The following is a 27,066-nucleotide window of genomic DNA, read 5'->3' as shown; positions in this document are numbered from 1 at the left end:
TGCCCACAAAAGCTGAGTGGCACCCCCAAGAGGGGACGGCCGCGTGTCGGGGCCCCCAGCCACGTCCCCGAGCTGTGTGGGATGCCCGGGCTGTTCTGCGTGCGTCCTGCCGCTATGCTGGCACTTCTGAAAAGATTAAAGAGATCACGGTGATATTGCAGAGGATTTAAGGCCCTCGTGTTGTCTTAGCAGCGTGGGGAGCTGCTGAGGACGTGAGAGGAGAACTTGGAGTTTTTTCCCCGTGGTAGACTGTGAAACCGTACAGAGAGCTGCCGAGGGGGTGGAAGGACCGTGAGTCGCGTGGAAATCCAGCTGGAGCCAGGAGGGTAGACTCAATTTTACCTAATTCGATTTCTGTTGGTTTTCATCTGCTAACAAAAACATGACAGCGCTTGATGAATAGCATGAGTCCAACAATCAGATCTGTTTATGGTATTTCCAAACACGCTTCTGGACGGTATTGTCTTGAGGTCGGGCTCCATAAAAGAGGTTACAAATCTCCCCGCAGAGGTGATTCAGAGTCAATTCGTGTAGGTATATACACACGTCTTTCGACCAAGCAATCAGAACTGTTTCTTTTCATGGTGGTCCTCTCCTGAAAGGCTTTTTTACGCCCTCCTCTCTGCGGGAAGGAGGACTGATGGGCTGGGAAGCCCCCTCCTGGAGGCTGGGGCCATGCCGTGCACAGCCGGGCTCGCCGTGCATCACTCCCGGGCTGACCCAGGCCTTGAGGATCGCCTGGACTCCAGCAGAAACCCTTTTTGAGGCAGTTAAGCGATTGCTGAGATTCCACGTTGCTGTTGGAGCTGGCCATTTTCTGCTCTAGTAAATATTACTTTTAAACGTGAGGGAGCTGAACTTCTGTCATCTGCTTCCTCCTCTTCGCCTTTGCCAGACTGAATAATTCCTCCCTCACTTCACACCAAGAAAGGGTAAAGAGTGGAAGGGAAGAGGCACAGCGAGTCCTGCTGCCAATCTGATCTGCAAACACAACGTGTCCATGTCCCAAATAGGGGCTGAAATAGTCTCGCTGCCTTTTTGGGCTCGCTCCACCGCTCAGAAGCAGAAACCTTGTTTAAAACCTGTCAGCCTTCTCTGCGAAGCTGAGAACTGTGCTGGGGACGCTGGGCGAGCCCTTTGTTTTCAAACTAAAACATTTCTGCCCTGCCAGCTGTCACCCTGCCTATATATCTCCTGCCTTCAGCAGCTCTTGTTACACTCAGAGCCCGGGGAGGAGCAGCAGCCCGTGGCTATTGCCCGTACCCAGAGGATTTTTTTGATGCTCTTGGGCACGTATCGGCCAGGTCCTGGGCTCGGCAGCACCAGGGACTCATCCTGCTCCCGGAGCAGCCCACAGCCCCGCGCTCAGTCTGCTTGTTCCCTCTCCTCCTCGGCTGTTTTCCCCTCTGGGCCTCTCATCTGCCATCTCTCAGTAGAGTTCTTGCTTTTAAATCCGTTTCTGGCTCTGTAATGGCTTGCTCCAGCAGTTCTTGCCTGTCCCATCCTTATTAAAAACGTGGCTGGCGGTGCTTGGTACCGTTTCCTGTGGGTCCTGGTGAGGAAAGTGTCATTTCAACAAGGAACCAGAGCTGTCTTCAGACCTAAAAGTGATCATCCACGGACGTGTTCGTCTTCCCCTAACGCTCTGGAGCTGCTTAGTGAAATGGGGAAATAAATCTCCCAGATGCTTCCTTGGTGTTTCCCCTCCCCAGGGCTCCAAGATGGGCAAACCTCACTGCTGCTGCTCCGTGAGCGAGGAAAACAAGGCAAAAAAATGAGAAGTGTTCAGAAATACCAAAGTGTTGTTTGAAATTCAGGTGCATCTAGCTGCTCTTTGCTCTTCCTCTCCCAGGCATTACAACCTCAGGTCAGGCAGCAGCTCAGTAGCAGATTTGGGAATAAAATCTAGATTTCTGCCCTATCCACTGTTCCTCTTTATGCATCCCCCAGCAGTGATTAGCTGGGGAAGGATGGTATTTACCTTGTCACGGAGGGGTTGTAAATGGAATATACTCTGCAAATAAACTCCAGTGGAACCTGCAGGATGATATAAGAGTGAACTTTCCAAAAAAAAAAAAAAAAAAAAAAAAAAGCAAGATGACAGAATAATATTAGCCAAGGTATGAATGGATGCGAGGGGCTCTGTGCCTGTCCCTTTGCAATACCAAGCTCCAGTGTGAGCCTGGGGTAGGGAGCGGGTCCTGACCTCCCTGGAGGGGACGGGTCTGAAATCCAACACGAAACCTTATTTTTTTGGAGGGATCAGCTTTGCAGAGCTTTTTGTAAATCCCTGTCCCAGCAGGCACGGAGGCAGCTCCTCCACCACGTGTGCGCAGGGCCGGGAACGCCGGGTGCATGAAACCTGCACAGCTCTGGTTTTTTCCTTCCTTCCAGGGCACGATTTGGGCAGGGGGAGCGCAGGGAGAGGGGAAGCTCGAGGCAGCACGTGCTGTACCTCCGGAGAGATCGCCGAGCGTGCTCTGCGCTCCCTCGCGCTGGAAACCTTGTGGAAAAAATGCCGGCGCAGTTTGTAAGCGCACAGGATGTTTGCTCTGTAGGGAGACAGAAGGGCTCTTCCCTCCCTCGGGACCGCCCCGTGGTGAGCTGTGGAGGAGCTGCTTGTAGTTCAGGGCTTTTGCCTCTCTTCCAACCTTTTGCTTAAAATTTTCAGGAAATCTGCTTGCAGTGGTGCCCACCAGAATTGTCACGCGGGCCCTAGCAGTGATTCACGGCTGCGCACAAACAGCAATGAGCAGGAGATGGTTACGCTTAGGAAACCTTTCAGCGTGCAAACATAAATACCTCCCGCTGCAGGCTTAATTCAGGGGGAAATGAAGGCATTCGCACAGCCAGTGCCTCAAAGGAAGGGCTCTGCTTATCTCATTTCAGTCTGCTCTGATATCTGCGTCGTTCAGGCGGTGCTAGCGGAGAGCTGAGTTACAGCGCTGCCTCTGGGGCTCGTCCCGGTGCCACCTGGAGCATGGGGTGATCAAAGCAAGAAGCGAGAGCCGTGCAGGGAGCAGCAGAAGGGCAGGTGGGTGCGGGGAAGGAGTCGTGGTGATAAGCGATGGAGTTAAGGCTCGCTCCCCGCCCCGGCCCTGAGCCAGGACACCGTCCCGCAGGCACAGCGGCCGGGCTGACTCACTGGGAGGAATCCAGCCCTTCGAAGGGCTTGGCAGCGCTGTGAAATTACAATTAAGTCCAGTGAGAGGAGGTGAGGAAGCTGGAGCGTGTTGGAAATGACCCCGGTGTGTTTGGACAGGGACAGCTGAGTCCTGCCCTGCAGGGCTGGGCAGATTTCCTTGGGAAGCCCTCGAAGAGGGACGAACGCTGCTGACAGCTGGCCATACGCAGCACCAGGATGGATGTGTCCTGTCTGCTTCTGCTGCCTCGTGGCTTTGTGTCCTGGACCTGCCTCCTCTTGGGGCCCAGAGCTTTTGGAGAGTGTTTGGGGAGGGTTTTTGTCATGGTCCATGGAGCTGCTGCTGCGCTTGTGTCCCCACAGCTCCGTTCCCTTCACCTACACCCTTCTGCGTGTTGCCTCAGGGCCCCATCCTTCCTTTCTCGTTGTCCTTTAATGCCATCACCACCTTCCCTGCTGCCTCCTGTGGCTTTGGGATCCTGCCCTTTGGGGTGCCAGCCCTGAGCGTGCGATCAGGTCCCGGGGCCCAGCTGCGTAGCGCCCTGCGTGCTCGCTGGGCCCCTCGCTTGCTTTCCCAGCGTAGCAAATTCTCCTCCCTATTATTTCACAGCCCTGCTCTTGCCAGTCGTTGGGTCTGCAGGCAGTTATCACCGCAATCGGTGGTTTTTAGGAATGCCGTAGAGCCAAACCAGCCTTTCTGGACTTCCGTAGGGCTTCTTGGGGGTGTTTTCAGCCTCGTTGCAGGCTCTGACCCGCAGCGCGCACACCGTGGATCCACGGAGCGCCAGCCCCGGCACCGCTCCCCTCCCGCGCATGAGCCGTGCCTCGCCGGGCTGCGATCATCGTGCTGCAGCTGGAGGGGCGCCCGCCTTGGATTTCCTGCCTTCCTGTTGAATCAGGCCCCAGTGGGGGAGGCGTTTTCCTTCCTCCCGGAGGTTTACGGCCGCCCCGCCGCGCTGCACAGACGCGGGGCCGGAGCACGGCAGCGTCGCCGCAGATTTGCTGTTTCTTTTCTTACTGTCCCTCTCGAAGCAAACCCGGCGTGCCGAAGTGTCCTCTCCTGCAGGAAACGGGAGGAGGAAGAGCGTAGAGGTGCTTTAAAAATAAAATCCCGACCATGCCACCACCTTTTCTGACTGTGGTATGGCCACCGGAATCGTTTAGGAAGCGGTATGACTTGGCTTCTCTGATTCACCATAAAAATATATCTCCCTGCTGATATGGTTTGGCCGGGAAAACAGGCCCAGCAGTGTGCGAGCTTGGGTTTTTCCTGACTGCCCACTTAACGTGGTCTCACCTTTTCCAAAGAACACACGGCCCTCGTGCTCGTCGGGAAGCACCCGGGGGCCTTTTACCAGCAGCGACCTGACCACCACGGTGGGGACGCCAGGCTGTCTGGGGGGGAGCGCTGGCACTTTTACCACCAAAGCTCAGAAAATAACCGGATTTGTTATTGTTAGGGTTTTTTATTATTATTATTTTATATACAGCATTCCTATACAGCATTTCCCCGTTGTTATTTGGGCCTGTCCCGGCCCACGCTTGACTGCCAAGGGTTTTCTGGTGCTGCTTGGGGCAGATCCTCGCTGATGAGTGCTGGGTTTGCAGGCCAACCGAGCTGTTACAGGGACGATTTGCTGGGATGGCACCTACATCGCAGCTCCTCACTAGTTAGCATTAAAAGCATGAGGACAGAGCTATCCTCCGGATGGAGGGCAGCCCCTTAAAAAATAAATAAATGAGGTTTTCATACTGTTACCCTTGTTTCAGCACAGGTACCACTTTGGTGGGGTGGCACATGGGGCCGTCGCTGCCCCAAACTCCTGGTGGCATCCTGGTAATTCCCTGGTGTGCTTGAACTTGGCTAAGATTTATTGAGTAGTACACACAGAGTGCAAAAATCTTCATTGATTTGGCTTTTGCTCACCTTTGAAACTCAGTTTTGAGGGATTGTGCTTTTCTTGAGACATCTCGAGCCTCCTAAAAATGTACAAAGCACAGCATGCGCCCTCACCATGCGCTGCTTCGGGGAGCAACGTGCAGGAGGGAGGCTTAAAAAAGGCCCAGCCTTTACTGGAGTAAGATGAGAAATGATTTAAAACACTATAAACAACAGAAGTATGTACCCAACTCGGTACATCCCACGTCTTCACAGTCTCATCCTGCCTGGCGCTCGGTGCTTTGAGTTCTGGTGATTTCATTTACAGGATAATTAAGGGATTTACCTTCTAAAGGTCTTTGCTTTTGTTTTCAAATCTCCCCGTTGCAGCAGCTGGGCGGGAGCCAAGGGATTTACAGAGCAGCAGGCAGCCTACGTGAGCAGCATTTCCTGGAGGGAGGAGAGGGGCTTTCCCCGACCAGAAGGGAGCTGGAGCTGGCTGGCGAGGATGCTCTGTGTATGTGGCACTGTCCTGTCCGCCGTCGTCCTCTGCCACATGAGGAGCACACATGTCAAAAAATGAGAAAAATCACAGCGTGGGGCTTAACCAGCTGGCTTTTCTCAGCAGCATTGACCCTCCTTTTTCCTCTCTCTCTCTCTTCCCCTCTCCAGAAGCCCTTCAGAGGCCGGTAGTGTCAGATTTTGAGCCCCAGGGCCTGAGTGAAGCCGCCCGCTGGAACTCCAAGGAGAACCTCCTGTCCTGCCCCAGTGAGAATGACCCCCACCTCTTTGTTGCACTCTACGATTTTGTGGCGAGCGGGGACAACACTCTCAGCATCACCAAAGGTAAGGCAACCGGGCAGAGCGGTATCGGGAGCGTGTGAGAAGACACGGGATGAAAAACCACTGGGGGACAACTGAGTTACACGCGAAACACTATGGAATTTATTATTTTTTTACTGTGGGAATTCTTTTTAAACAAATACAAATATTTCTTGAAGTCATAACCTTTTAAAAGGTTAAAAACTGGCTGAGGTTTTTGCGTTGGCCAAGACTGTTTGTCAAAGCTAAGGTCTCCAGCAGGAGCAAGATTCTGAGCTGAGAAATCAAGCTAAGCTGACCCTAGGGGCTGGCCTCTGTTGTTTTCATGCTTCTTTCTCCAAAATGCAGGCTTTCTTAGAAAAATGACCGCATACAGGTAGTGTTTTCTTACTCGGCCCTTCTGTTCCTTATGCAACTCCAAGTTGCATCCATTTTCTTTGCTAATCAAAACGATTTTTTAGTGTTTATCTTCTCCTATTGTAGTCAACTCAGTTGACAAATAAAATTTGTTGGAGTCTTCTCTCAGCTCAAGCAGTGCCAGAAGTGCTGCAGAACTGCAGGGGAATTGAACAAACTCCTGAAGCGTGCATGTCACTTTATTTGGCTTCTGTGCTCCGCTCAGGCTTAAAGCAGTGCGTGTGGTCCCTGCTCAGTGAGATTCCTATTATTATGGGAGGTTATTTAATGAACATTGGGTGGAAAGAACCCATCCCTGTGCTCCTCTCCCAGGTTTGCCGTGTCTAAACATATTCTCTTGTGCTCAGGTGAAAAGCTCCGCGTCCTGGGCTACAATCACAATGGCGAATGGTGCGAGGCTCAAACAAAGAACGGACAAGGCTGGGTGCCCAGCAACTACATCACCCCAGTGAACAGTTTGGAGAAACACTCCTGGTATCACGGCCCGGTGTCCCGTAACGCTGCCGAGTACCTTCTGAGCAGCGGCATCAACGGCAGCTTCCTTGTGCGGGAGAGCGAGAGCAGCCCAGGACAGAGGTCTATCTCCCTGCGATACGAAGGAAGGGTGTACCACTACAGAATAAACACCGCATCCGACGGAAAGGTAAGGCTGCAGGCTGCCCACGCTCTAAATAAAACCGTGCTGCTGGTGGTGTTCTGTGTCCTGCTGAATGCACAAGGTCAAGTAGCAGCGATTGAGCTGTGCAGCTCCGAGCCCCGATCGCAATGTTCAGCATCCGTTGTTACAATAAACTGTGACATTCCTACAGGGCTGTGACAGAACAAGCTCATTCCTTTAGCAAACTGGTGAGGTGGAGTGCAGCTCAGTAGCGAAACACTAAGGTAGGAGACAGCAGAGCTTACATCAGAGTCGGATGCAACAAATCTTGTCAGTAAGGTATTCTAACAGAGGATTTTCATTGCATATGTTCAGAAGATAACCTCTTGGACTGCCAAATCAGATAAGCGTTGCTGATAGTCCTGTAAATATTAGGGACAGAGTACCTTTTGGACTATTCTGTTATTTTAAACTACTATTTTGATTTCTCCACAGCATTTCAAGGTGATTATTGAAAACGGGTAGGCACTTTCATTGTTGTTTGGGCCCCCTTTCCAGTGTCGTCTTCTTTTTTTTCCCTCTATCTTTGTGTACTACAGCAGTGTTGCAATGCCTTGCTTGATGGATGCTGCAGAGAAATGTTAACATAAGCTTAGTTTTCCACAGATTTTCATTTGAATTTCATGGAAACGTTTCTGCTGGCATTGGATTTCGGTAAATTTTGTTTTTAATGAATCCATTTTAAGCAGCATCTCTTTAGATCCTCTGCAGAAGTTGCAGTGTGGGTCTGGAGCATGGCTGCTGATGCTCTTCTTGCCAGCGTCTAGTAGATAACAGATTCTGTGCCATTAAAGTACTTTTAAATGAAAAAAAATAAAACAAGTATCATACTGTCTTGCCATAGCCGATTTTCCTGTGTCCTGTGAGAGCTCTGTTCTTCAAACAGCAGAATCCATAATATAAAAGCACAGGGAACAAGTATATCGTGTCTGCTATTTATCAGACTCGTCACTCTAAAACCTTTAATAAGATAAACAGATTTTATTAATTAATGGAACACTTTTGTTCTGCTTCAGCCAACAGACTCTGATGGAGACGATGATATTTATGATTATTTCAGGTGATAGATTTCTTCGTTACCGTGCTTCAGCTCTTTTTTCGCTCTGTGCAGACACACTCTGTGGTCACATCAGCCCTGAGAAATGCTGACAGGCTGCGTACTCTGAGGAGTACACGGCAGTCTGGAATATTTTTCCTCCTCCTGTCTCTGTGCTTGATATCCCTTTGATTCCCATCGATGCTGGCAGATGAGCAGTGTTCGCAAGCGAACACTTTGAACTGAGGCCTCCTCCTTTTGGTGTAAATAACCACGTGTCCCTGGTGCTGTAGCACGTTCTCCTTTTTCGCTGTAAAAGGGTTTGGCATATGAAGGCTTTCATCCCCGCAGAGCTGTTTTTATCCCCCAAAACAGTTCCGCAGAGCTACAGTAATCTGCTCAGGTCTGTAGTAGCCGGGTTAACTGTTCATTTTCCAGGGAGTTGTTTGAATTGGTGTTGAATTGGTGTTTTTGACAAAAGGTCAACACGAGAGCTGTGCCTGTGGGGCTGAGCAAAGAGGAGGCCACAGTGCTCCCTCTGGCCCTGCCAAGGAAGAGGGCTGTTTGCCATCCCCACAGAAGGAGCCGTTCACCATCCCCAAGCCTCAGCACTGCAATTCATCTTGTTAAATCGCATCGATTTCCATTTGTGTTAACGAAGCGAAGTGAGACAGCTCATCAGGAGCGTGCTGCCAGATGCCTGCCTCTGCCACCCGCCTCCTCCTGGAGCTGGACCAGGGCACGCCACGCTTCCAGTGCCCTGTCCCAAGCTGCTGAAGCTTAAAAGCAAGTAAGAGAGGCAGCTAACATCCCTGCTTTCCCCTTGGGAAACGGAAACTGCTGCACAGCATCCCTGCTCTGAGCTGCTGGGGCCTTGCTCCATTACCTGTTTCACATCCTTCTGCCGAAGGGAAGCTCTTATCTCCAGCTCCCCGGGCACCTGGGGCTTCCACGGCCCGCAGGGTCCTTACTCAGCCTTCTGAGGAATTCACTGCAGCACTTGGAGGCCTCGAGGATGAACGGCTTCTGTGGGTCATATCCTGTGCCTGCGAGAACGGCGCAAGAGGTTTCACAGAACCGAGTGGAGCAGCTGCTGCTTGGCCTGGAGGGGGGCCATGCATCACACAGCCTCCCCCAGCCTGCAGGAGAAGGGAAAGAAGTAGGAAGAGATCGGAGATGTCTTAATTTTAGCACCGTTCATGTTAATGCTCTGGGGTTCAGTAGCTTGAAATAAGTAACTCATCAGGGGATTTTTTTCGTTTCCCATTTTAATGGGTCGTATTCTTCCGGACCACCTTTTAATGTTTTTTTAGGAAGACATTCAAAATGACCTTTCTGGATTTGGCTGGCACAGCGCAGCCAGTAATCTGGTAAACCACTTCCGTGGAACTGAGGCCTTGGGTTTTCCTGCCTTGATGGTACTTGAGGCAAAGCCTCCTACTGAGTAACCAGAGTGAATAAACAGCGCTGTCCAGCCACTTCTCCAAATCCTGCTATGCTCAGCATTAGGGACACAGGACGTGTCTTGATGGAGTCTCTTGGAGCTTCCAGTGGCTTAGCAGGATGCAGATTCGTTCCCTTCTTCGTGGACTTTTTGTGGGGGCTTTTAGTATTGCCTGCTGATGGCAGGGTGAGAAATGCCTTCAGGTTAAGGATGCATTGCATGGGTCAGTTTAACAACACCTGAGAGGGTAGAAAAGCTGTGCCTGCAGAATGAACACGCTCGGTGGGTGGCTGGGTGTGTTTTTTCATGCAGGTAGAAACCTTCGTGTGTGTTACAGCATGGAGCCTTGTCCTGCCATCCTGAGCTCTGTTCCCCAGCCTGCTGTGGGTTTCTTCTGAAACCTCTGGCCGTTCATTTCACACCCTTCTCAGTCTGCAGCAAGTTCATAGCTGTCACATAAAATAGGGATATTTGTAAATTCCAGGAGATTTTGTGATCGTGGGATGCAAGCCATCATAAAACCAGGGACAGCTTCCTTCTCCCCACTTCCCTGGGCTTCCAAGCAGTCCGAGAGTTCAGCATAGTTTCACACATCCATACTTTTATTTTTTAGTCCTTGGTGTAACATGAACTGCTGGTACCACTGCTAGTACTGCGAGTTGTTCCCAAACAGCCGTGGTTTGTTCCCAGCTGTGGTTACACTGTTCCGTGGTGGTCTGAAGAACTGTTTGCTTCTTGCCTTGCAACTGTGAAAGCTTCTCTCAAAGTGCCACTCTTCAGTTCTCAGAACATCCATTTTTAAGGTGATTCCACCTCTGATCGTGAAAGTCCATGACACACACAGCTGAGCGTTCCTGCCAGCTCTCACAGAGCCGTCACCATCTGCACCGGAGCCTTTGCCTCGTTCTCAGAAACTGAAGCAGGAATTTGGGCCAGCAGGATGCTGAGGGGCAGAGGGCCTCTTCCGTGGCACTCCGACGTCCTTGGATGATACAGCTGCTCTTTTCACTCACCTTTTCGTATTCACAGGGCCAGTGCTCGTTTCCTTCGGAATATTTGGTCTTCTCCAGTGCCTCTCGTTCTCATTTTGGGTTTTCCGTAGTAAACAGATGCCTGCGAAGGAGGAGCATCCATACAGAAATTGCCAGTCTCCAGATCAAAGGCTCTTTTCCTCCTCTCTGCAAACATTTTTTTCTCTGTAAATACATCATCTTTTTCTGTTGGACATGTTCACTTAACGCATCTGTGGAGCTCCAAAAATTTCTTTTTTTCCGTCCAAGAATTCTGTCTAGGTGCAAGAAGCAGAGTTTGGCCCCAAGTCTGGGATTTGGGGCTGACTGACAGCCCTGTCAGCTTCCCAAAATCCCAGGCAGATGGCCACCACACGTGCACAGCCTGAGCCGTTCGGTGCACATCCAGCGAGGCAGAAGGTTTCTCCCTGTCCTTCAGGCGTTACAGCATCACTTTATTATTATTATTTTGTAGCTTTTGTCACCAGAAGTTTGGACTTGGGTATGAAATAAGAAATACAGAGCTGTGTTTGTAGGTGTCACTTTTCTACCTTTAGCAGGCTTTTAGGCTCGAATGGCTCTTCTCTATAAATGTTGAAGTGGTAACAAATGCAGGCTGCCATGCCTCGCAGTAGGTCCGTGCTCAGTGGTAATGATTTTACTTCTGCGTTATTGATCTGTGCCCGTCACAAGGATGAACAGGCCAGCTGTCCAGCTCGATGCAGAGCACTGTGCAGACCTTAGCCCGAAGCTCCCAGTTTGTTAACGAAACTTCAAGGAGAATCCAGGAAGGTGAAACGTCATCCCTCAGACAGTAGCAATGTGATCCAGACGCTGAGGTAGAGAACCTATCCAGAAACTATCCCACAGTCTATGCTGACGTTTCAAGCAGCAGCACGCCAACCGAATGCTCTTTGCGGTCATTCCTTCCGTATTGTTTGAGCAAAGTGCATGTATTTGCTGGTGAATCCATGCACTTCTGCAAGTGTTGATCTTTCTCAGCTCTGAGCTTCTACGAGCTAAAGAGCACGTGGAGCTCGTGGCACGGCAGTGTGACCTGAAGCCATGCAACACTTGGCTTTCACCATTTTAAATGTAGTTTCTGCATATGAATGCTCAAATATGCACAAAGTTAATGAGCTTTCTCTTTTTTCTTTGGTCCCTAGCTGTATGTCTCTTCTGAGAGCCGCTTCAACACGTTGGCGGAGCTGGTCCATCATCATTCGACGGTAGCAGATGGGCTCATCACCACTTTACACTACCCGGCACCCAAACGCAATAAGCCCACTATTTACGGGGTGTCCCCCAACTACGACAAGTGGGAGATCGAGAGAACTGACATCACCATGAAGCACAAGCTTGGGGGTGGGCAGTACGGAGAGGTGTACGAAGGAGTCTGGAAGAAGTACAGCCTCACAGTGGCCGTGAAGACCCTAAAGGTAGGACTCGCATCTCTCAACATTCCTACTTCCCTGCTTTTCCTCCATTCCTGTCCTTTCAGCTGAGCTGAGTGCAGGCTGGCTGCCTTCCCTCAGCCCCGCTTGACAGTTTGGGTTGGTGCTAGCCCTTAATTTCTGTGCGTAGGCCTGGAATAACAGAGAACTTGAACTGATGATGGTTTTATGTGGCACTTGAAACACACATAACTAAACAGGCTGTTAACAGCGCAATTTTTGCTTCAGAGCAGATGAAACCTCAGAAAAGTAAACAGCTGCTGTGATACCTCTTGCATTCAGGGGGTGGCAAAGGTTTGCTGCTCTCAGGTGAACGCACGGAGACAAGCTGGGGCATTAAGGAAAATTGCGGATCGTGACTCAGGCAACAGAAAATTCAAGGGCTGCATTTCAAGGAGGATCTCAATGTTTTGATTGTTTGTCTCATGTGGCGTCTTTCCCAAAGACAAGCTCCCTGTGTACCTAGCAGTCTTAAGCAATTGTTCACAGCTGTTTATTATCAAAAGATACGAGAGGGGGGGGGGAAAAGTGTATCCAAGCTCAAGTATATTAAAATTCGTAAGAGGCTTTCGTGGGGAGCTGGGTAATCAGTTCTGTTTCTGGCTCTGCTCCCTGATTTCTGAGTCTTGGTTTCCTTGCCTCTTGAAATGCAAATAATGCTCCGGGTTCAGAAGGTCATTGCTTAATTCATTTATGTTTATAAATGTGTCTTGAGATCTCCTGGCACCATCTACACACATTGCATTCGATTGCTTAATAAGAGTTTATGTTAACTTGACACCATGTTCTCTCTCCTCGCATTGGGATGTGGCTTGGGCTTGCAGAAACAAACAGAAGAAGGCTTTTTGTTTGTTTCTTCTTGTTTTTTGTTTTTCCAATGGACATTTTTGAAGTGGAGAGCCCCGCATTGATGCGGCAGTGTCAGGGGAAGGGAAGTTTCTTTGATTCGGGGAAAACATTTCTCCCTGACTGTCTGAACGGGGGCTACCTCGGTATTTCTGGGTTGCTATGGCTGCAGAAAGGATTTTCGTTTTGGCCTTTTTTGTACTCCGGAGATTCCTTTTGCTGCTCCCCAGTGGAGAAGAGTTCAGTGCCTGCTTGCACAGGCAGCGAGTGACACCTAGTGTTACCCGTGCTCGGGCCAGCGCATTGGGACCGACCGCAGGGCTTGCTCGGGAGCACCATGGTGCAGCTGGAGCTGCGATGTGACCAGCTTGAACAAAACATCCATATCGTGAAAAGGAGAGGGAAATCGTGTCCCGAAATGCTAAGTTTGCTGCAACATCTCCTGCTGTGGTGCGAGGGTGCCGGATGCCTTCGGGTCTCTCGTTTGTGCCCAATCCTGATTGTTGCGTTCCTTCATCTTCTTGCTAAAACCCATCAACAGAGGCACAGTTTGTGCGATGCCATCGAATCTCTGAGCCTAACGAGAAACCTTAATACAGACCATGGCTGTTTCAAATAGATCAAATAAATATTTAATGAAACATGACTGAAAGTGGTTCATAATGTAATATGGAGCAGCGTGTTCCACTGGGGAATGTAAGAATAACCAAAAAGAGAGTTGAGAAACACTTCAGTCTGCAATTACGCACACTAAAACCATCCTTAAAAGCAAATTTATAATCCACCGTCCTTAAATCCATCAGTCTGCTACCTGACAGGTAGGATTATAGCTCTCTTCAAAGTTTGGGGAAATATTTTTAAATCGCATTTATATTCCGGTTCAGCACGGGGAAACAAGCCTTCAGCAGCTTCTTCACAAACACTCAAACGACTCGCTTTACCTTCATGTGAGAGAATATTTTTCAAAACTTGACGTGGCTCTTGTTCCTTCCCCATCTACCCTGCGTATCTGCGTAAGAAAGATAAAGGGGAGGGAAAGCTAAAAGGAAGAAAAATCCCTCCCAGCTTCCTTTTGACGAGCAGGGCTCAGGAAGCCCGATTTGTTGTTCGTTTTTCTGTCAGGTCTGAGCGGAGCTGACAAAAGCAGCACCCTGGTTTTTGGTTGTGTGTAAGCGGGAGGTGAGATGCAGCGAGGCGGTGCTCGGATGTTTCCCCTTTAAACATTTCAGCAGGGACTCGGCAGAAATGGGCCGTGGTGGCTGGGGATGGAGCTTCGTGACCCGCTCCAGCAGCATCTCGGGGCTGGATGCAGCCTGCTGGGGCCGTGACCCAAACTTACTGCCCCGTGAGGGCCATGAAATGCCTGAACTGTTGTGAGCCGGCCGCCTCAGCACATTTCTCCCTGCACACATCTACCCTGCATCAATTAAGGTTGCCTTCAAAGACTGCCTTTTTTTTTTTTTCCTTTGTTTTCCCCAGCAGAGAAGCCTGTGATTTAAATCAAGCACCGTGCAGGCCAGGTGTCCCTTAATGAGGTTTGTGTAAGTCAGGGCTGAGGCACAGTCCTGTATTTTGCTAGGAACATAGCGTGTTGCTGGAACCCTTGTATTTATTCCGTAGTTTTGTGCAGAGGAGGGCTGAAACTGGCACAATTCTGCTCTTTGCATGAGATCAGATTTACAGAGAGATGGGTAATTCCCTCGGATTTACAGAGAGATCGCGGTTAGGGTAATTCCCTCTGTGCATCCTCCTGATTAGTTTGGTCCCTGAGAGGTAAAGGACCGCAACCCATGGAGCAGCCGTGCAGAGGAGCCACCTTTCCCAGCAGCACAAAGAAGATAAGTGCAGGTCGAGGTTTGTTTGGCAACCTGGATTGTTAACCCCGTTTCCTTCGCCAAAGAAAACGGTTTAAAGTTCTGTTCACAAGGCCCTTTGGGCTGTTCGTTTTGACAGAGCGTGCTCACAAAAAAACACAGCTGCCAATCAAGTTAATTGGCGACGAATAGCGAATGATGGAATGAAACTGCTGGAAAAAGGTTCTCGTGGCTAACTGCAGAGCGGAGCGCTGCCTGGGTCTTAGAGCAGCAGCCCACTGTTATCATTCTCACCAGCAGCAGTAAATCCTCTCCAATCCTTCCTTAAAACACTTCGTCCATGTAGGCTGTCAACATTAATCCGCCGACGGGAAAAAAAAATATGGATATAGAAAGAAACATTGCTTTAGGAATAGATCTGTGTTTTTGCACCACTTTGAAATGACCTTCCGGCCATCTGGGGCCCGTTTGCTGCAGAAGATGGGTCTTTTGAGCAAGATTGGATCTTCCCTGGCTTTCTGTTGTGCCAAGCAACTTCACGGCGCTCAACAAATAGGTAGTGACACATCTGCCCAGAACAGTTACGTCACGGCTCAGATTCTAAATACCACGAATGAAATCTGTGAAACCTCGGGCTTTCGGTTAAGGAGTCGCTGCCGTGGGCCACGCTGCCCTGTCTGAGGGTTGGGCATCTCTTGCTCAGACCCAGTGAATTCGGGGCCTCGCATTTCAGCAGTTGCTCGAGCCTTCGATTGTGGCCTAGCCTTCCTTTTCTTTTCATTCGTGTTTTGTTTCTTTTTCTTTCTGGACTGTTTGTTTCATCTGATTTTATTTTCTGTTAGGAACAAACCTTTTTAGCTTTTTCCTTTTCAGCTCCTGAACGGTCCTGCGAGAGCCCCTTCACAAAAGGGATATGGATTTTCTTGTTCTAAAAAGCTCTCTTCCAAAACTACAATACGAATGATAAAAATACATTTTAAACAATCCTAACAAACAAACAAAAAAAAAGTTCCCAACTCCCTGGCATTGTGATGTGGCTATGGGGAAAAAATTACCTTGAAAAAAGCTGTGGCTTCTGTTGTCACTTCGCTGTTCGTTTTGTGCCCCCATACAAAAAAACTGTTCCTCCTTTGTGCGCGCTGTCCTTGCCAAAGCTTTGCTATTGTTCTGCAGGAGGATACCATGGAGGTGGAAGAGTTCTTGAAAGAAGCTGCAGTAATGAAGGAGATCAAGCATCCGAACTTGGTGCAATTATTAGGTAAGTGATAAATACCAAGCAGGGGGATTTGAACTTAAACCCTTGTGCAGTGATATGGATGTTAAGGAGCAGATAAGCTGCTTACCATGCCAAGGCTTTAAATACAGACACTTATTGTCTGGCAAAATTCACAATTTGTACCAGTAATACATGGTTTTTAATGATCTCGTCTCCCTAACGTTTTAACTTGCCAGAGCCTGAAGCAGGAAATTAAACCCCTCTGTTAACCAGCTCCACGCACAGCCCATTCCCTGTGCGAGCCCTGTATTTCCCCGTTAGAGGTCTAAATTGCCTTGGAAGACAAAATGCAAAGACGCATTGACACTCTCAAACGTTCAAACCAAACTTTGTCGTGGCCCTTAGGGGTGTGCACACGGGAACCTCCTTTCTACATCATCACGGAGTTCATGACGTACGGGAACCTGCTGGATTATCTGCGCGAGTGCAACCGGCAGGAGGTGAACGCGGTGGTGCTGCTGTACATGGCCACTCAGATCTCCTCAGCCATGGAGTACCTGGAGAAGAAAAACTTCATTCACAGGTAGGAAGGGCACTGAGCACCCTGAATCTCAAGATTTGTTTTCAGATTATCCCAGTGCTGACTTCAGATGCAGTCCACGTCCCACATTTAACACGCTGCTGTGCTGCGTTCTCATCCTCTGCATTGACCTGTCTGTAGGATGACCTTCTAATTGGTTTTCTCTCTGCTTTTTTTTTTCTTTTTTAGAAGCAGGTTAAAGACATATCAGTACTTTTATAGTTTGGACAAATGCCTTAGCTCTAAATGCTTCCTCAGGTAGCAGGCTCTTAATGGACCAGATAAGCCTCTGCTCTCCCTTGATTCCAAGAACTGCTGCAGGCAGTTGGTGCTGCTGCATGTGGACAGGTGCTCAGAGCAAAGCCTCCCTCTTAGTGCCACCTCACCGTGTGTCCGTTCTCCTTTAGCTTGCTTTTTTCATCCCCTATGGGGACTGTTTTCCATTATTGACCAGATTGCATATTTGACTTTAATAAGCATCTTTGCAGTCTTAAAGTCCCAAAGACTCTGACCTTTAAGCGTGCTGCAATTACGGCTAGAGCTTCGCATTCTTCGTCTGCAGAAATGGCCTCCTAGCAATATAATGACACATCCTGTGCGAAGGTTTGAGAGTCACCGAGTTTAATACAAGATGTTCTCTGTGCCACAGCGTGACCTTTCCTACCCAATTAGCTGGAATATGAAATTAGCACGTGTTTTTTTATAGAGACAAATATGAAGATCGTGTGTAAAGTTCTAGGTCTTCCTCTAAGACATGCGTTGCCTTTGCTGCCTGAAAGGCTTGTTTAAATCCTTCTGTCAGTCAATAAAGTGAACGGTGATGCTGCAAATTAAATTTTTTCCACCCTTTGATTTGCTCTGTTGAAAGTATTTCATCCCTTCAGCCTGTAGGAAGTGAACTTTAAAAACTGCTTTGTGTGAATCCCATTTGTCTGCTCTCCTGTTCATTTCATTTCCCCTTATTTCTGATGACCCATTTATCTAAAATAAATAGTAGCATTTTTTCCTTATCAGCCACCCCCACACCCACCTACCCAATTATTTTAAGAGTGTTGTCACAATTCGCATCCATGAATTCAAACGCTGGGCTGTGACCTCATTTAATGAATCAGGAAGGAGGAGGAATTTGATTATGAAGAGGAGCTTTTATTTAGACACACATTGTAGTAATCAGCATTGATAAGAAGATGCATTCAAAAACATAGTGGAAATTTAATGGACGTCTACTAAGACGTACTTTTTAAAATCTACTCTGGCTGAGCAGAAGAAACAAACAAAAGAAACAGCAGAGGCTGCCTCACATTTGAAGAACATCTCACGCTTTCTGGTAGAATCAATTTTTAGTTCAATGTAACATAATCTGAAGAAGCGTTTTTAGTAAAACCCAGTATTAGGAGAAATGTAATTCTGTGCTTTACATTTTTATCCTCATCAAGCATTTCTGAGGGTGCTAACAGCACGTCTGTGGCAGGGAGGTGGCAAACGCGGCGTGTGCATCTCTCACCTGCCAGGGTGAAGGCAGGTGAAAAAATGTGGAGGAAAAGCTCGATTTGCTTATTGCTCAGTCTTTTAAAAATGTAAGTGCTGATAGCAGAGACCACAATAGGTTTGAAAAGGCCAAAATCTCTCCTGTTTGAAGATTAGGGCTTTGAACTGAAAGGGTGAGAAGAACCTGTTGTCTTGCAGCTGCCCACGCAGGCTTTCTTCTGCCTCCTTGCAAGGCAGCTGGGGTTGCTGCTTTTTCACCGAGCTGTCCATATGGTCACTGATGACATTTTTGTGTTGGCTGTGAAAACATTGCATTGTAAGATGTGGTGTTCTTAGGAGGAAGGAGAGCATAGCTGGGGATTAAACCTGGTAGTCGAACAGGGACTGGAAGAAGAATTCTAGAGAGTGACTGGTGTCTGGGGTGATGGAAGTGTTGGAGAGGTGGGCAAGAAGCGAGGCATTGCAACTTCTTTAATTCAGTGCTCATCCTCGGCTATTGATAACTTGAGCACTGACATTTCTTAAAATTATTTTTATCCTGAGGGTGGCAGCTTTTATTGAAAGTGAGGGGGCTTCTTGAAGCTTTCACTTCACATTAAGAAAAAAAAAAAAGTTTGGATGACAGTCTTACAAAGCCGGAATGGAAAATCACTTTACCTCTTGCATGTATGCAGAACTCCATAATTTCTGTGTAATACTCTGATCTAAATAATCACATGCAGGCCCAGGCTTCTTCGGGAACAGCAAGTTTCTTAGCTATTGCCAAAAGTGAGATGACAGACCACTCATTGCCTGGTTTTGTTCTCGTTTTTAGGGACCTCGCTGCCAGAAACTGCCTTGTAGGGGAGAACCACTTGGTGAAGGTGGCAGACTTTGGCCTGAGCAGGCTGATGACAGGCGACACATACACTGCCCACGCTGGAGCAAAATTCCCCATCAAGTGGACTGCACCAGAAAGCCTGGCCTACAACAAGTTCTCCATTAAATCTGATGTCTGGGGTAAGAATTTTATGTACAAACAAATTGGGATTATAGCCTTGTGTAGCCTTCTGTTGCAGGGCTGTGCAATGAGTACACCGTGAAACATTTCAGGAGAGCGCGCGTTCCCTGGCGTGAGCTGTGCTGTTCTGTGAGCTTGTCAAAGTTCAGGGATGAATCTGTGCAAATTCAGTCCTTGAGTGGAAAACTGAGGATGCAGACCTGGCTTTGTGTGTTTGAGTCGTTGGCAAGTATGAAAATAAAGGATGCTGTAGTGTTTAGAGAAATGTCTGGAATGGGGCTGGAGGGCACCAGCGCTGCTGACTTGATAGAGTCCTGGCACAGAGCTATGAAGCAATATATTGTGATATAGCCAGGAAGTTTCAAACTACTTTATGGAGGAAAGGGAGAATCTGGTTCATTTTTATGTTAAAAAATTATGTGTATATCTGTCTGGTGATAGCTCCGAGCTCGTCTTTCTGCATTTTAAAAGAATAATCTTTGGAATGAGATGAGCAGAAACAGAGAGAAAATTTGATGACAAATGGTTATTGAAGAGCCCTGAGGTGCTGGTGATAAGACTAGGCTTAGCTAAATGGAGCTAAATTCTATCAAATCTGACTGTAGAAAATTTCATTGTACTTTTTATCAGCCTTTCTTTGGATTTTATATCTCTGCCATAGCTGTTGGTCAAATTCTCAAAAGTGCCCAGTGACATAAGATAGAAGTTGGTGGGACTTGGTCCCAAGGGCACTTGAGAAATGTTATCCTGAGCATCTTTTATATATATATATATATAAAAAGAGCAGGCAGTAGGAAAGCAGCAGTGAAGTTTTCTGCAGATTGGAGGAAACGGTGCGGAGGAAGGCTTCATTTTGAAGGAACTTTTAGGGGACGACTGATAGAAAACCTTCCAGAGATGGCAGAGGACAACCCTGCTGAGGTCTGTGTGCTGAGCAAGGTGTTTCTCCTGCTCTGGGCTGGCATGGGATGGCGCTGGCCGTTGCTGGGTAGCTGCCACAGTCCTCAGGATGCTGCTGAATTGCTGGCGGGGCTGTAGGGATCCCTGTCATATTTAAACTGCGGAGTACTCGGGGAATTTCCAAAAGGATATTGGGTGTCTTTAATTAAGGTTAGTGTAACCTTGCAGAGCGGTGGATTAGGGGATCTGAGTGGAGCACGCCAGCCATCCCCAGAGGCCACGGCTGCTGCTGGCCATGCCAGGGTTTGGATGCTTTTCACCTCGCTGCCTCGAGACAGAAATCAAAGAAAATTGTGCATAGAAATGTCTCATGTAAATTGCCCTTGGTGGTGTTAGCATGTAATGTGATGTGATTTCCTTACTTATGCAGAATTGTAATCACTTTCTCTTCAGTTTAAGGCCAGAATGGGGTGACTGAACTAATTACATGCAGGTTGCTGAACTGGTGTTGAGTCTATTCTGCATGCCTGACTCCTGGGTTAGCTGCCTGACCCTGGCGCTGACCTGCACCGGGTTCTGGGACTTGAACGCCTCGCCTGGCTTCAAACCTTTTTGTGCTCTCCCTTTTGACTCTTCAGCTTTCCCCGTGACCAAAATATCTCACCCCCTCCATTGTCTCCTTCGTAGCAACTGCTGAAAATCTCCTCTCGCTGCTGGGTCCCTGGTTTCCCCTCCAGTCTGCAGCTAAACAGGGGTGCCCCAAAAACCACCGAGCTATTAAAACGTGCGAGTCCTCTAGGGAGAGGCTGCAGATGAGAGGAGCTGTCAAATTGAGAGAGAGACTGCAGTGCAGCAGCGAAACAGTTTCAGCTAATCCACTGTGAAGCCTCTTAATTGTGCCTTTTAATAGGACTTGAAGGATCTCAAGGCGTTCAGGTTTGAGACAACTGATACATTGAAAATTAGTCTAATTCTACCCTGTCATATCTCAGGAAACTCGTCTGTGCTGATGACGAGGCTCGTTACGCTGCTTTAACATTTAAGCTGCTGCTGAGCATGGGATCTGAGCCACCCAGAGCTGGTTTAAGTGCAGCACTGTTTAGTGACTACACCCACTAAACATCCTCTAGAATTGAAAATGAAAACAAAGCTTACCGATTTTTTTTTTTCCCCTACTGCAGCTTTTGGTGTTCTGCTGTGGGAAATCGCGACCTACGGCATGTCCCCGTACCCCGGGATTGACCTGTCTCAAGTCTATGAGCTGTTGGAGAAAGACTACCGCATGGAGCGCCCTGAAGGCTGTCCTGAGAAAGTCTATGAGCTCATGAGAGCGTGTAAGTTTCCTCCAGCCCTGCAGATGCAAATGCTGCTATTTAGCTCTGCAGAGACACAGTAGGAGAGCCAGAATCTGGCCACACGCAGCCAGACACGAGAAGCCCTCTGCCAGTTGTAGTGGAGATGCAGAACTGTGCAGAAATGCTTGCTTCAAACCGCTTTCCCCAGAGGATGAAAGCAGTGCGAAGCCAGCCATCCTCTGCTGGGAGTATGTGGGCCTTCGGGAGGGGGTTGTTGTGCAGCTCAGTGTTTTCTGTCTCCTTTTTCCTGACAGCTTAACAAAAGGCTTGTGCTCCAAGGGTGAAGCAGGAGTTTGTTAGGCTTCTGAAGGGACTGGCGTTGCTCTTCCACTGTGGCCTTTTGGTACATGACTCCTGTAGTGCGATAGTTTTTTTTTCTTCCAGGGGTGCTCAGCACCTACTGTTACTTCGGCTCAGTGGTGCTTGCCGACACCCAGCAGCCTTCAAATCAGATTTCCACGTTGGTATTTTCTCTTGGCCATTTAATAAAAAGGGATCCGTGACAGCTGGCACCTCCTGGCGTAGTGTGACGAATGTCCAGCGCTGGTGGGCACTTCTGAGCCGTGGTGTTTTTGCAGGCTGGCAGTGGAGCCCCTCCGACAGGCCTTCCTTTGCTGAGATCCATCAGGCATTTGAGACGATGTTTCAGGAATCCAGCATATCGGACGGTAGGTTTTGGGGCAGGCAGCTCCAGGGATGGGACGGGGACACTCATGTCCTTTACGTGTAGCTTACAGGCTGCTTTGCGGTGACACTCAGCCATGGGTTCCAGTGCCTGGTGTAAACGGTGTAGAAAGCAGCCACACTTACATGGGGGCTTCTTCTGGGTCTGATTTTAAAGGGCCAAATGACTGAACAACCTTAGGGAACTTCTGCTTGGTGGTGTTGGCTTTTCTTTTGTGTAATTAACTCTGAGCAGTATGATAGTTATTTATTCTGTCTATTATAGTGATTTTTTTGTCGTCTGTGTATTGCAGAGGTGGAGAAGGAATTGGGAAAGAAGGGCATGAGGAGCGTCGTGAGCAATTTCCTCCAGGCCCCAGAGTTACCAACCAAAACACGAACGTCAAGGAGAGCTGCTGAAAGCAAAGATGCCAACGAGGGTTTGGAGACTGCACATGCTCGAGGCCAGGGGGAATGTGGTAGGTTTTAATTAAAGTCATTATTCCTTCAGGAAATACAGGGGAAAACAAAATGCACGTCCAGGTCTTCACCTAGGAAAAGCAGTGTCTAAAAGCAGGCGCCACCTTGGTGGATCAGTATTGTGCTTCTGGGTGACACGCTGCCGAGATCGCTTCCCTGGGTTCAGAGCTCCTTTTCTCATTTTTTTTCACAGAAAAGGAGGGCTGTTAATCCTGGGACCAGATAAAAACACACAGCATCTGGGAGTGTGAATGCTTAGCTGGCTGAGGGGCTGGCGCTATACCTGCCGTTGCTTAGAGAAGCCCTAGGAGTCGTTTTAACTTAATGGCTGTCTCCTACAGCTCCCCATAGACCAGAGCCTGAGCACAGAGCTCTCTGATCATATTCTCTTCCCATTCCCTGGTAGGAGCTATCAGTGGGATCTCCCACTGCATCCGAGTGCTGGGAAATGTGCTGTGTTCAAGGCTCTTTACACTACCACTCTGCATAATTTAAAGCAGGACGATTGCTCAGGTTTAGCAAGCCCCGTAAGAGAGGTTTCTTCAGTGTTTCATCGTAGCAGGTTTGTGCTCGTAGTGCTGAAGAGTATTACTCTTGGCATCTACCAAACAGAATTTCAGCAAGGGACAAGGAGATATTTACAGAATCTTCCATGAAATTAAACTCTATTCAATCAGTGTCTTCAAGCACTTACCTTCCATTTTGGGGTAATAAAAGCAGTGGTAAAACACTGAATTTATACAGAAGGTTTGTATCCAGATCGTTTGAAAAATAACAAGATAAAACAAAATACATTATTTTTTCCAGCTTCTGTTAAGCGTGCCTTATGTGACCATTCATGTAACTGACCTTTTTTCTGTAATGACAAACTCACCTAGTAGCTCGTGTATCAGTAGCAAATGTACATCTAGACAAAGGAAAAAAATAAAAAAAATACAAGAGGGAATGTAAAATCTGGGAAAAAGAAAGTGTCAGTGACTTAAGCAGAAAGGAAGGTTATTTACAGAAGGGCTTGGAAACACTGATTTATAAAGCAACTTAGTTTTCTAATGGAAATGAAAGGACTCTTCTGCTTCTTTTGTAAAAAGGTAAGAATAATGAGCACAGTGTGCCCGTATTTTTTGTTGTAACTCAATTAATACAACACAGTGTTGAAGACCAGTGGTAAATCCAGCCTGCCATATATAGGAAATATAATTGCCTGCTATTACGAGCTTTGAAGTAAAATAACTTCATTTAAATACTTAAGGGCTTTGAAAGCTCCAAGTGCAGCAGGAATAATATGAATTTAACACTATGCTGGGAATTATTTCATTCTTTCTTGTGAAAAAAATACGTATTTCACACTGAAGCTTTATTGCTGATTCCTCTTCAGCTGTCAGTGTTTTCATAGCAAGCCAGAGTCTGGAAGCCAAAACTTAGTGAAAGCTGCTGCTTTGCTCTGCTAAGAAGCATCCTCTTCCTCCCTGTCTCTGCTTCATCTCCCTCTGCTACCTACTGGAGCTGTACACGTACCTGCTGCCCTAAAGGCATTCCTCTCGAATTAGCATGCCATCGGAGTGCCTGACCTAGAAGGAGACCCCCAGTCAGTCAAATGCAGAGCCCTTCAGGACTCTGTAAAAATTTATTATAAACCGCTATTCATTTTTAAATACCTCTTGTAACTGCAGAAAGGGTCACCCCATCATTTCCTCCTGGCGCGGTCCTGCTGAAGGAGGCTGTTATCCTCCCTTATTGTACAGAACTGACCATCTCTGCGGCGCGGTGACCTGAAGCATTCAGCTGTCAAGGGATGTCTTGATTTCTGCTTGTGAAAAAGTTATTTCCATTCCCCGTGAAGGCTGGTATCAGGGAAGGAGGTTAGGAGTATCAGAATCGAAATGAACGAGGAGCCTGGGGATTGAGGTGGGTTTGCAGAGATGTCCTATTAATTCAGAGGGTCAGCTGTTCCGAAGGCAGCAACAGCTCGGGGACCAAAGAAAAGGCCTCTTTATATTTATCTTCTCCTCAGGATGAAGCTTAGACAGCTCTCCGGATGCTAGGGTGGGAATCTGAACATAAGCAGTTGGTGTTTGGATGTTGCTGTTTAAATCAGAAGCCTACAGGGAAAGTCGTTTGGCAGCCAAGCCCTATATTGGCCACCTCAGGAAGGAGTGCGTGTAGGATTAGGCACCGCATTCATTCAGCCTGGGCTTCAGCGTAGCCGTGCTTGCTTTATTCCTGATCTGAAGCTGGCTTTCCTTGTGGAACCTGCACCTTTTTGGAGGTGCTGCGGTGGTTGGATCCAGGAGGCAAACAGCTTGTCCTGCCCGTTGAGGCGCAGCTCAGCAGACTCTCTTCTTTCCCTTGCAGACCCCCTGGACCACGAGCCTGCCATTTCCCCCTTGCTCCCACGGAAGGAGAGGGTGGCTCTGGAGAGCAGCTTGAACGAAGACGAGAGGCTGCTTCCCAAAGACAAGAAGCCCAACCTCTTCAGTGCCCTTATCAAGAAGAAGAAGAAGACTGCCCCTACCCCTCCGAAGCGGAGCAGTTCCTTCAGAGAGATGGACGGCCACTCGGACCGCAGGGCGGGCGGCGAGGAGGAGGGCAGGGATGCTGGCAACGGGGCTTTCACCGCGCCTCCCGCAGATGCAGGTGACCCCTCCAAATTTCAGGGCCCGAGCAACGGGGCCGGTGTCACCAACGGGGTCGTGGCCGGGAACTCCGGGTTTTTATCTCCCCACTTACGGAAGAAGTCCAGCACGATGAGCATCAGTCGGGGGGTGGCTGGCGAGGAGGAGAGCAGTTCCAACTCCAGCAAGCGTTTCCTAAGGTCCTGCTCAGCCTCCTGCGTACCCCACGGAGCCAAGGACACCGAGTGGAAATCCGTGACTCTGCCTCGGGATCTGCAGTCCACGGGACGCCAGTTTGATTCCTCCACTTTTGGGGGACACAAGAGCGAAAAGCCAGCGCTGCCTCGGAAGCGGGCAAACGAGGCCAAGACTGACGTTGCTGTCAGGGGGACGGTGACCCCTCCTCCACGGCTGCTTAAGAAAAACGAAGAGACCGGCGACGACGTCTTCAAAGACACGGAGTCGAGTCCTGGCTCCAGCCCTCCGACTCTGACGCCGAAACTCGGCCGTAGGCAGCCTGCCGCCCCTCCTTCCTCCAGCGTGCTGCACAAGGACGATGGGGTCAAATCCAGTGCCTTAGGTACCACTGTGACAACGGACCAAGGTTCTGCTGCCAAACCCAACTCCGCTGGGTTTGCAGGTGCCAACAAGGCTTCTGAGGAGCCCCGGCTGAGGAGGCTCAAGCAGACCTCGGAGTCGGCAGGGAAGGACAAAGGGAAGTTATCCAAGCTGAAGCCAGCCCCTCCGCTTCCGCTCTCTTCGTCCTCCGTCGGCAAGGCTGGAAAAGTGGCTCACAGCCCCAGCCACGAAGCAGCAGCAGATGCGGTGTCGGGTCCGAAATCCAAACAGTTGACTCAGGTTGCAGATGCTGCCAGCAGCGACGCCCTCAAGCCAAACCAGCCCGGGGAAGGCGTGAAGAAGCTGGGGATCCCCTCCGTACCAAAGCCACAGTCCTCCACCAAGCTGCTGCTGAGCACGGCCACCCCAGCTGCCTCCTCCTCCTCTGTGCCCTCCGCCCCAGGCGGGGAGCAGCCGTCGTCTACAGCCTTCATCCCTCTCATCTCCACCAGGGTGTCTCTGCGGAAGACCCGGCAGCCCCCGGAGAGGATCGCCAGCGGCACCATCACCAAAGGGGTGGTGCTGGAAAGCACGGAGGCTCTCCGGCTCGCCATCAGCAAGAACTCGGAACAAATGGCGAGCCACAGCACTGTCTTGGAGGCCGGCAAGAACCTCTACACCTTCTGTGTGAGCTACGTGGACTCCATTCAGCAGATGAGGAACAAATTTGCCTTTCGGGAGGCCATCAATAAGCTGGAGAACAACCTACGGGAGCTTCAGATCTGCCCAGCGACGGCTGGCAGTGGTCCTGCAGCCACCCAGGACTTTAGCAAACTTCTCAGTTCGGTGAAAGAAATCAGCGACATTGTTCAGAGGTAGCAGAAGCCAGGTTTAAAAAAACAAAACAAATAAATCACAGTGGGCCAAAGTCAACTGTTGAGAGAGTAACAGCGTGTGTGGACTGACAAAGGACTGGGGCGTTCAGGACAGGGCTGTGCAAAAGCCACAGGCTGTTTGCGGGTGCCCCAGCTCCAAAGAGCAGGGCTGTGCTCAAGAGGCACTTTCCACCCTCTTGGCCCAGATTCCCTGCGTTTCATTTACTCGTAATCGTCTTATCTGTGGAGTTCCTGCCTTGTGGACTACAAGTCTGAATGCTGATGTCACATCATGCCTTTTTATTAATATTTTATTGCTCTGGACGGACTGCTAAGACTGACGCCAGACTGATGGACACTGAGATGCCAGCCTCCTCGGGAGGACTTCCTACTGCATTTCCATGCCCTCCCTCTGCCCCGCTCCCAGGACTGGTGTTTGACTAGCAATATAACCATGGCGTGTCTCGGGAGAGTTGCAGCGTGTCCCCAAATCCAACATTTACCTGGCAGCAATGCAACACACCTGGAGCTTGGGGAGAGGAGGGGGGGGGAGTCCTTAATGTAACTTTTAAAAAGGCTACAAGTGATGTTTACCCAAATCCTTCCTCCGATTCCACCCGCTGCCCTCTGTATCTGTGTTTTCAGCATTTTCTGAACGTTGTTGAGCCCAGGTGAGTTGCTTGAGCTCCAACCTAGTGGCACGGGAGCCTGCCTGCAGGTCTCCCCGGCAGCGATATCGGACTGGAAAGGTCCAAAGAAGGACGTTGCTGCTGCCCTCTCGTTACACCCAGCGTTAATTGGGGTGGAGGGCTGCAGA

At 49.1% G+C, this 27,066-nt stretch overlaps 1 protein-coding gene across 4 annotated transcripts in view; it reads left to right on the top strand.

Moving 5' to 3' along the window:
• The window catches only part of ABL1 (ABL proto-oncogene 1, non-receptor tyrosine kinase), a 65,994-nt gene extending 39,711 nt beyond the window's left edge, over positions 1–26,283 (top strand). For all 4 annotated transcript variants that reach the window (XM_027471158.3, XM_027471157.3, XM_021267938.4 and 1 more), the window contains 10 exons: positions 5,694–5,867; positions 6,608–6,903; positions 11,575–11,847; positions 15,696–15,780; positions 16,144–16,321; positions 18,621–18,805; positions 20,888–21,040; positions 21,640–21,729; positions 22,039–22,203; positions 24,557–26,283. In XM_027471158.3, coding sequence (XP_027326959.1) covers positions 5,694–5,867; positions 6,608–6,903; positions 11,575–11,847; positions 15,696–15,780; positions 16,144–16,321; positions 18,621–18,805; positions 20,888–21,040; positions 21,640–21,729; positions 22,039–22,203; positions 24,557–26,253 — 3,296 coding nt within the window. In that variant the 3' untranslated portion in view covers positions 26,254–26,283. The remainder of the gene's footprint in view (positions 1–5,693; positions 5,868–6,607; positions 6,904–11,574; positions 11,848–15,695; positions 15,781–16,143; positions 16,322–18,620; positions 18,806–20,887; positions 21,041–21,639; positions 21,730–22,038; positions 22,204–24,556) is intronic.
• The last annotated feature ends 783 nt before the right edge of the window (positions 26,284–27,066 follow it).

Source organism: Anas platyrhynchos, chromosome 18 (genome assembly GCF_047663525.1).
Source record: "Anas platyrhynchos isolate ZD024472 breed Pekin duck chromosome 18, IASCAAS_PekinDuck_T2T, whole genome shotgun sequence".
Lineage (NCBI taxonomy): Eukaryota > Metazoa > Chordata > Aves > Anseriformes > Anatidae > Anas > Anas platyrhynchos.
The sequence above is the reverse complement of the archived record's forward strand: the minus strand, read 5'-3'. Positions and strand labels throughout refer to the sequence as shown.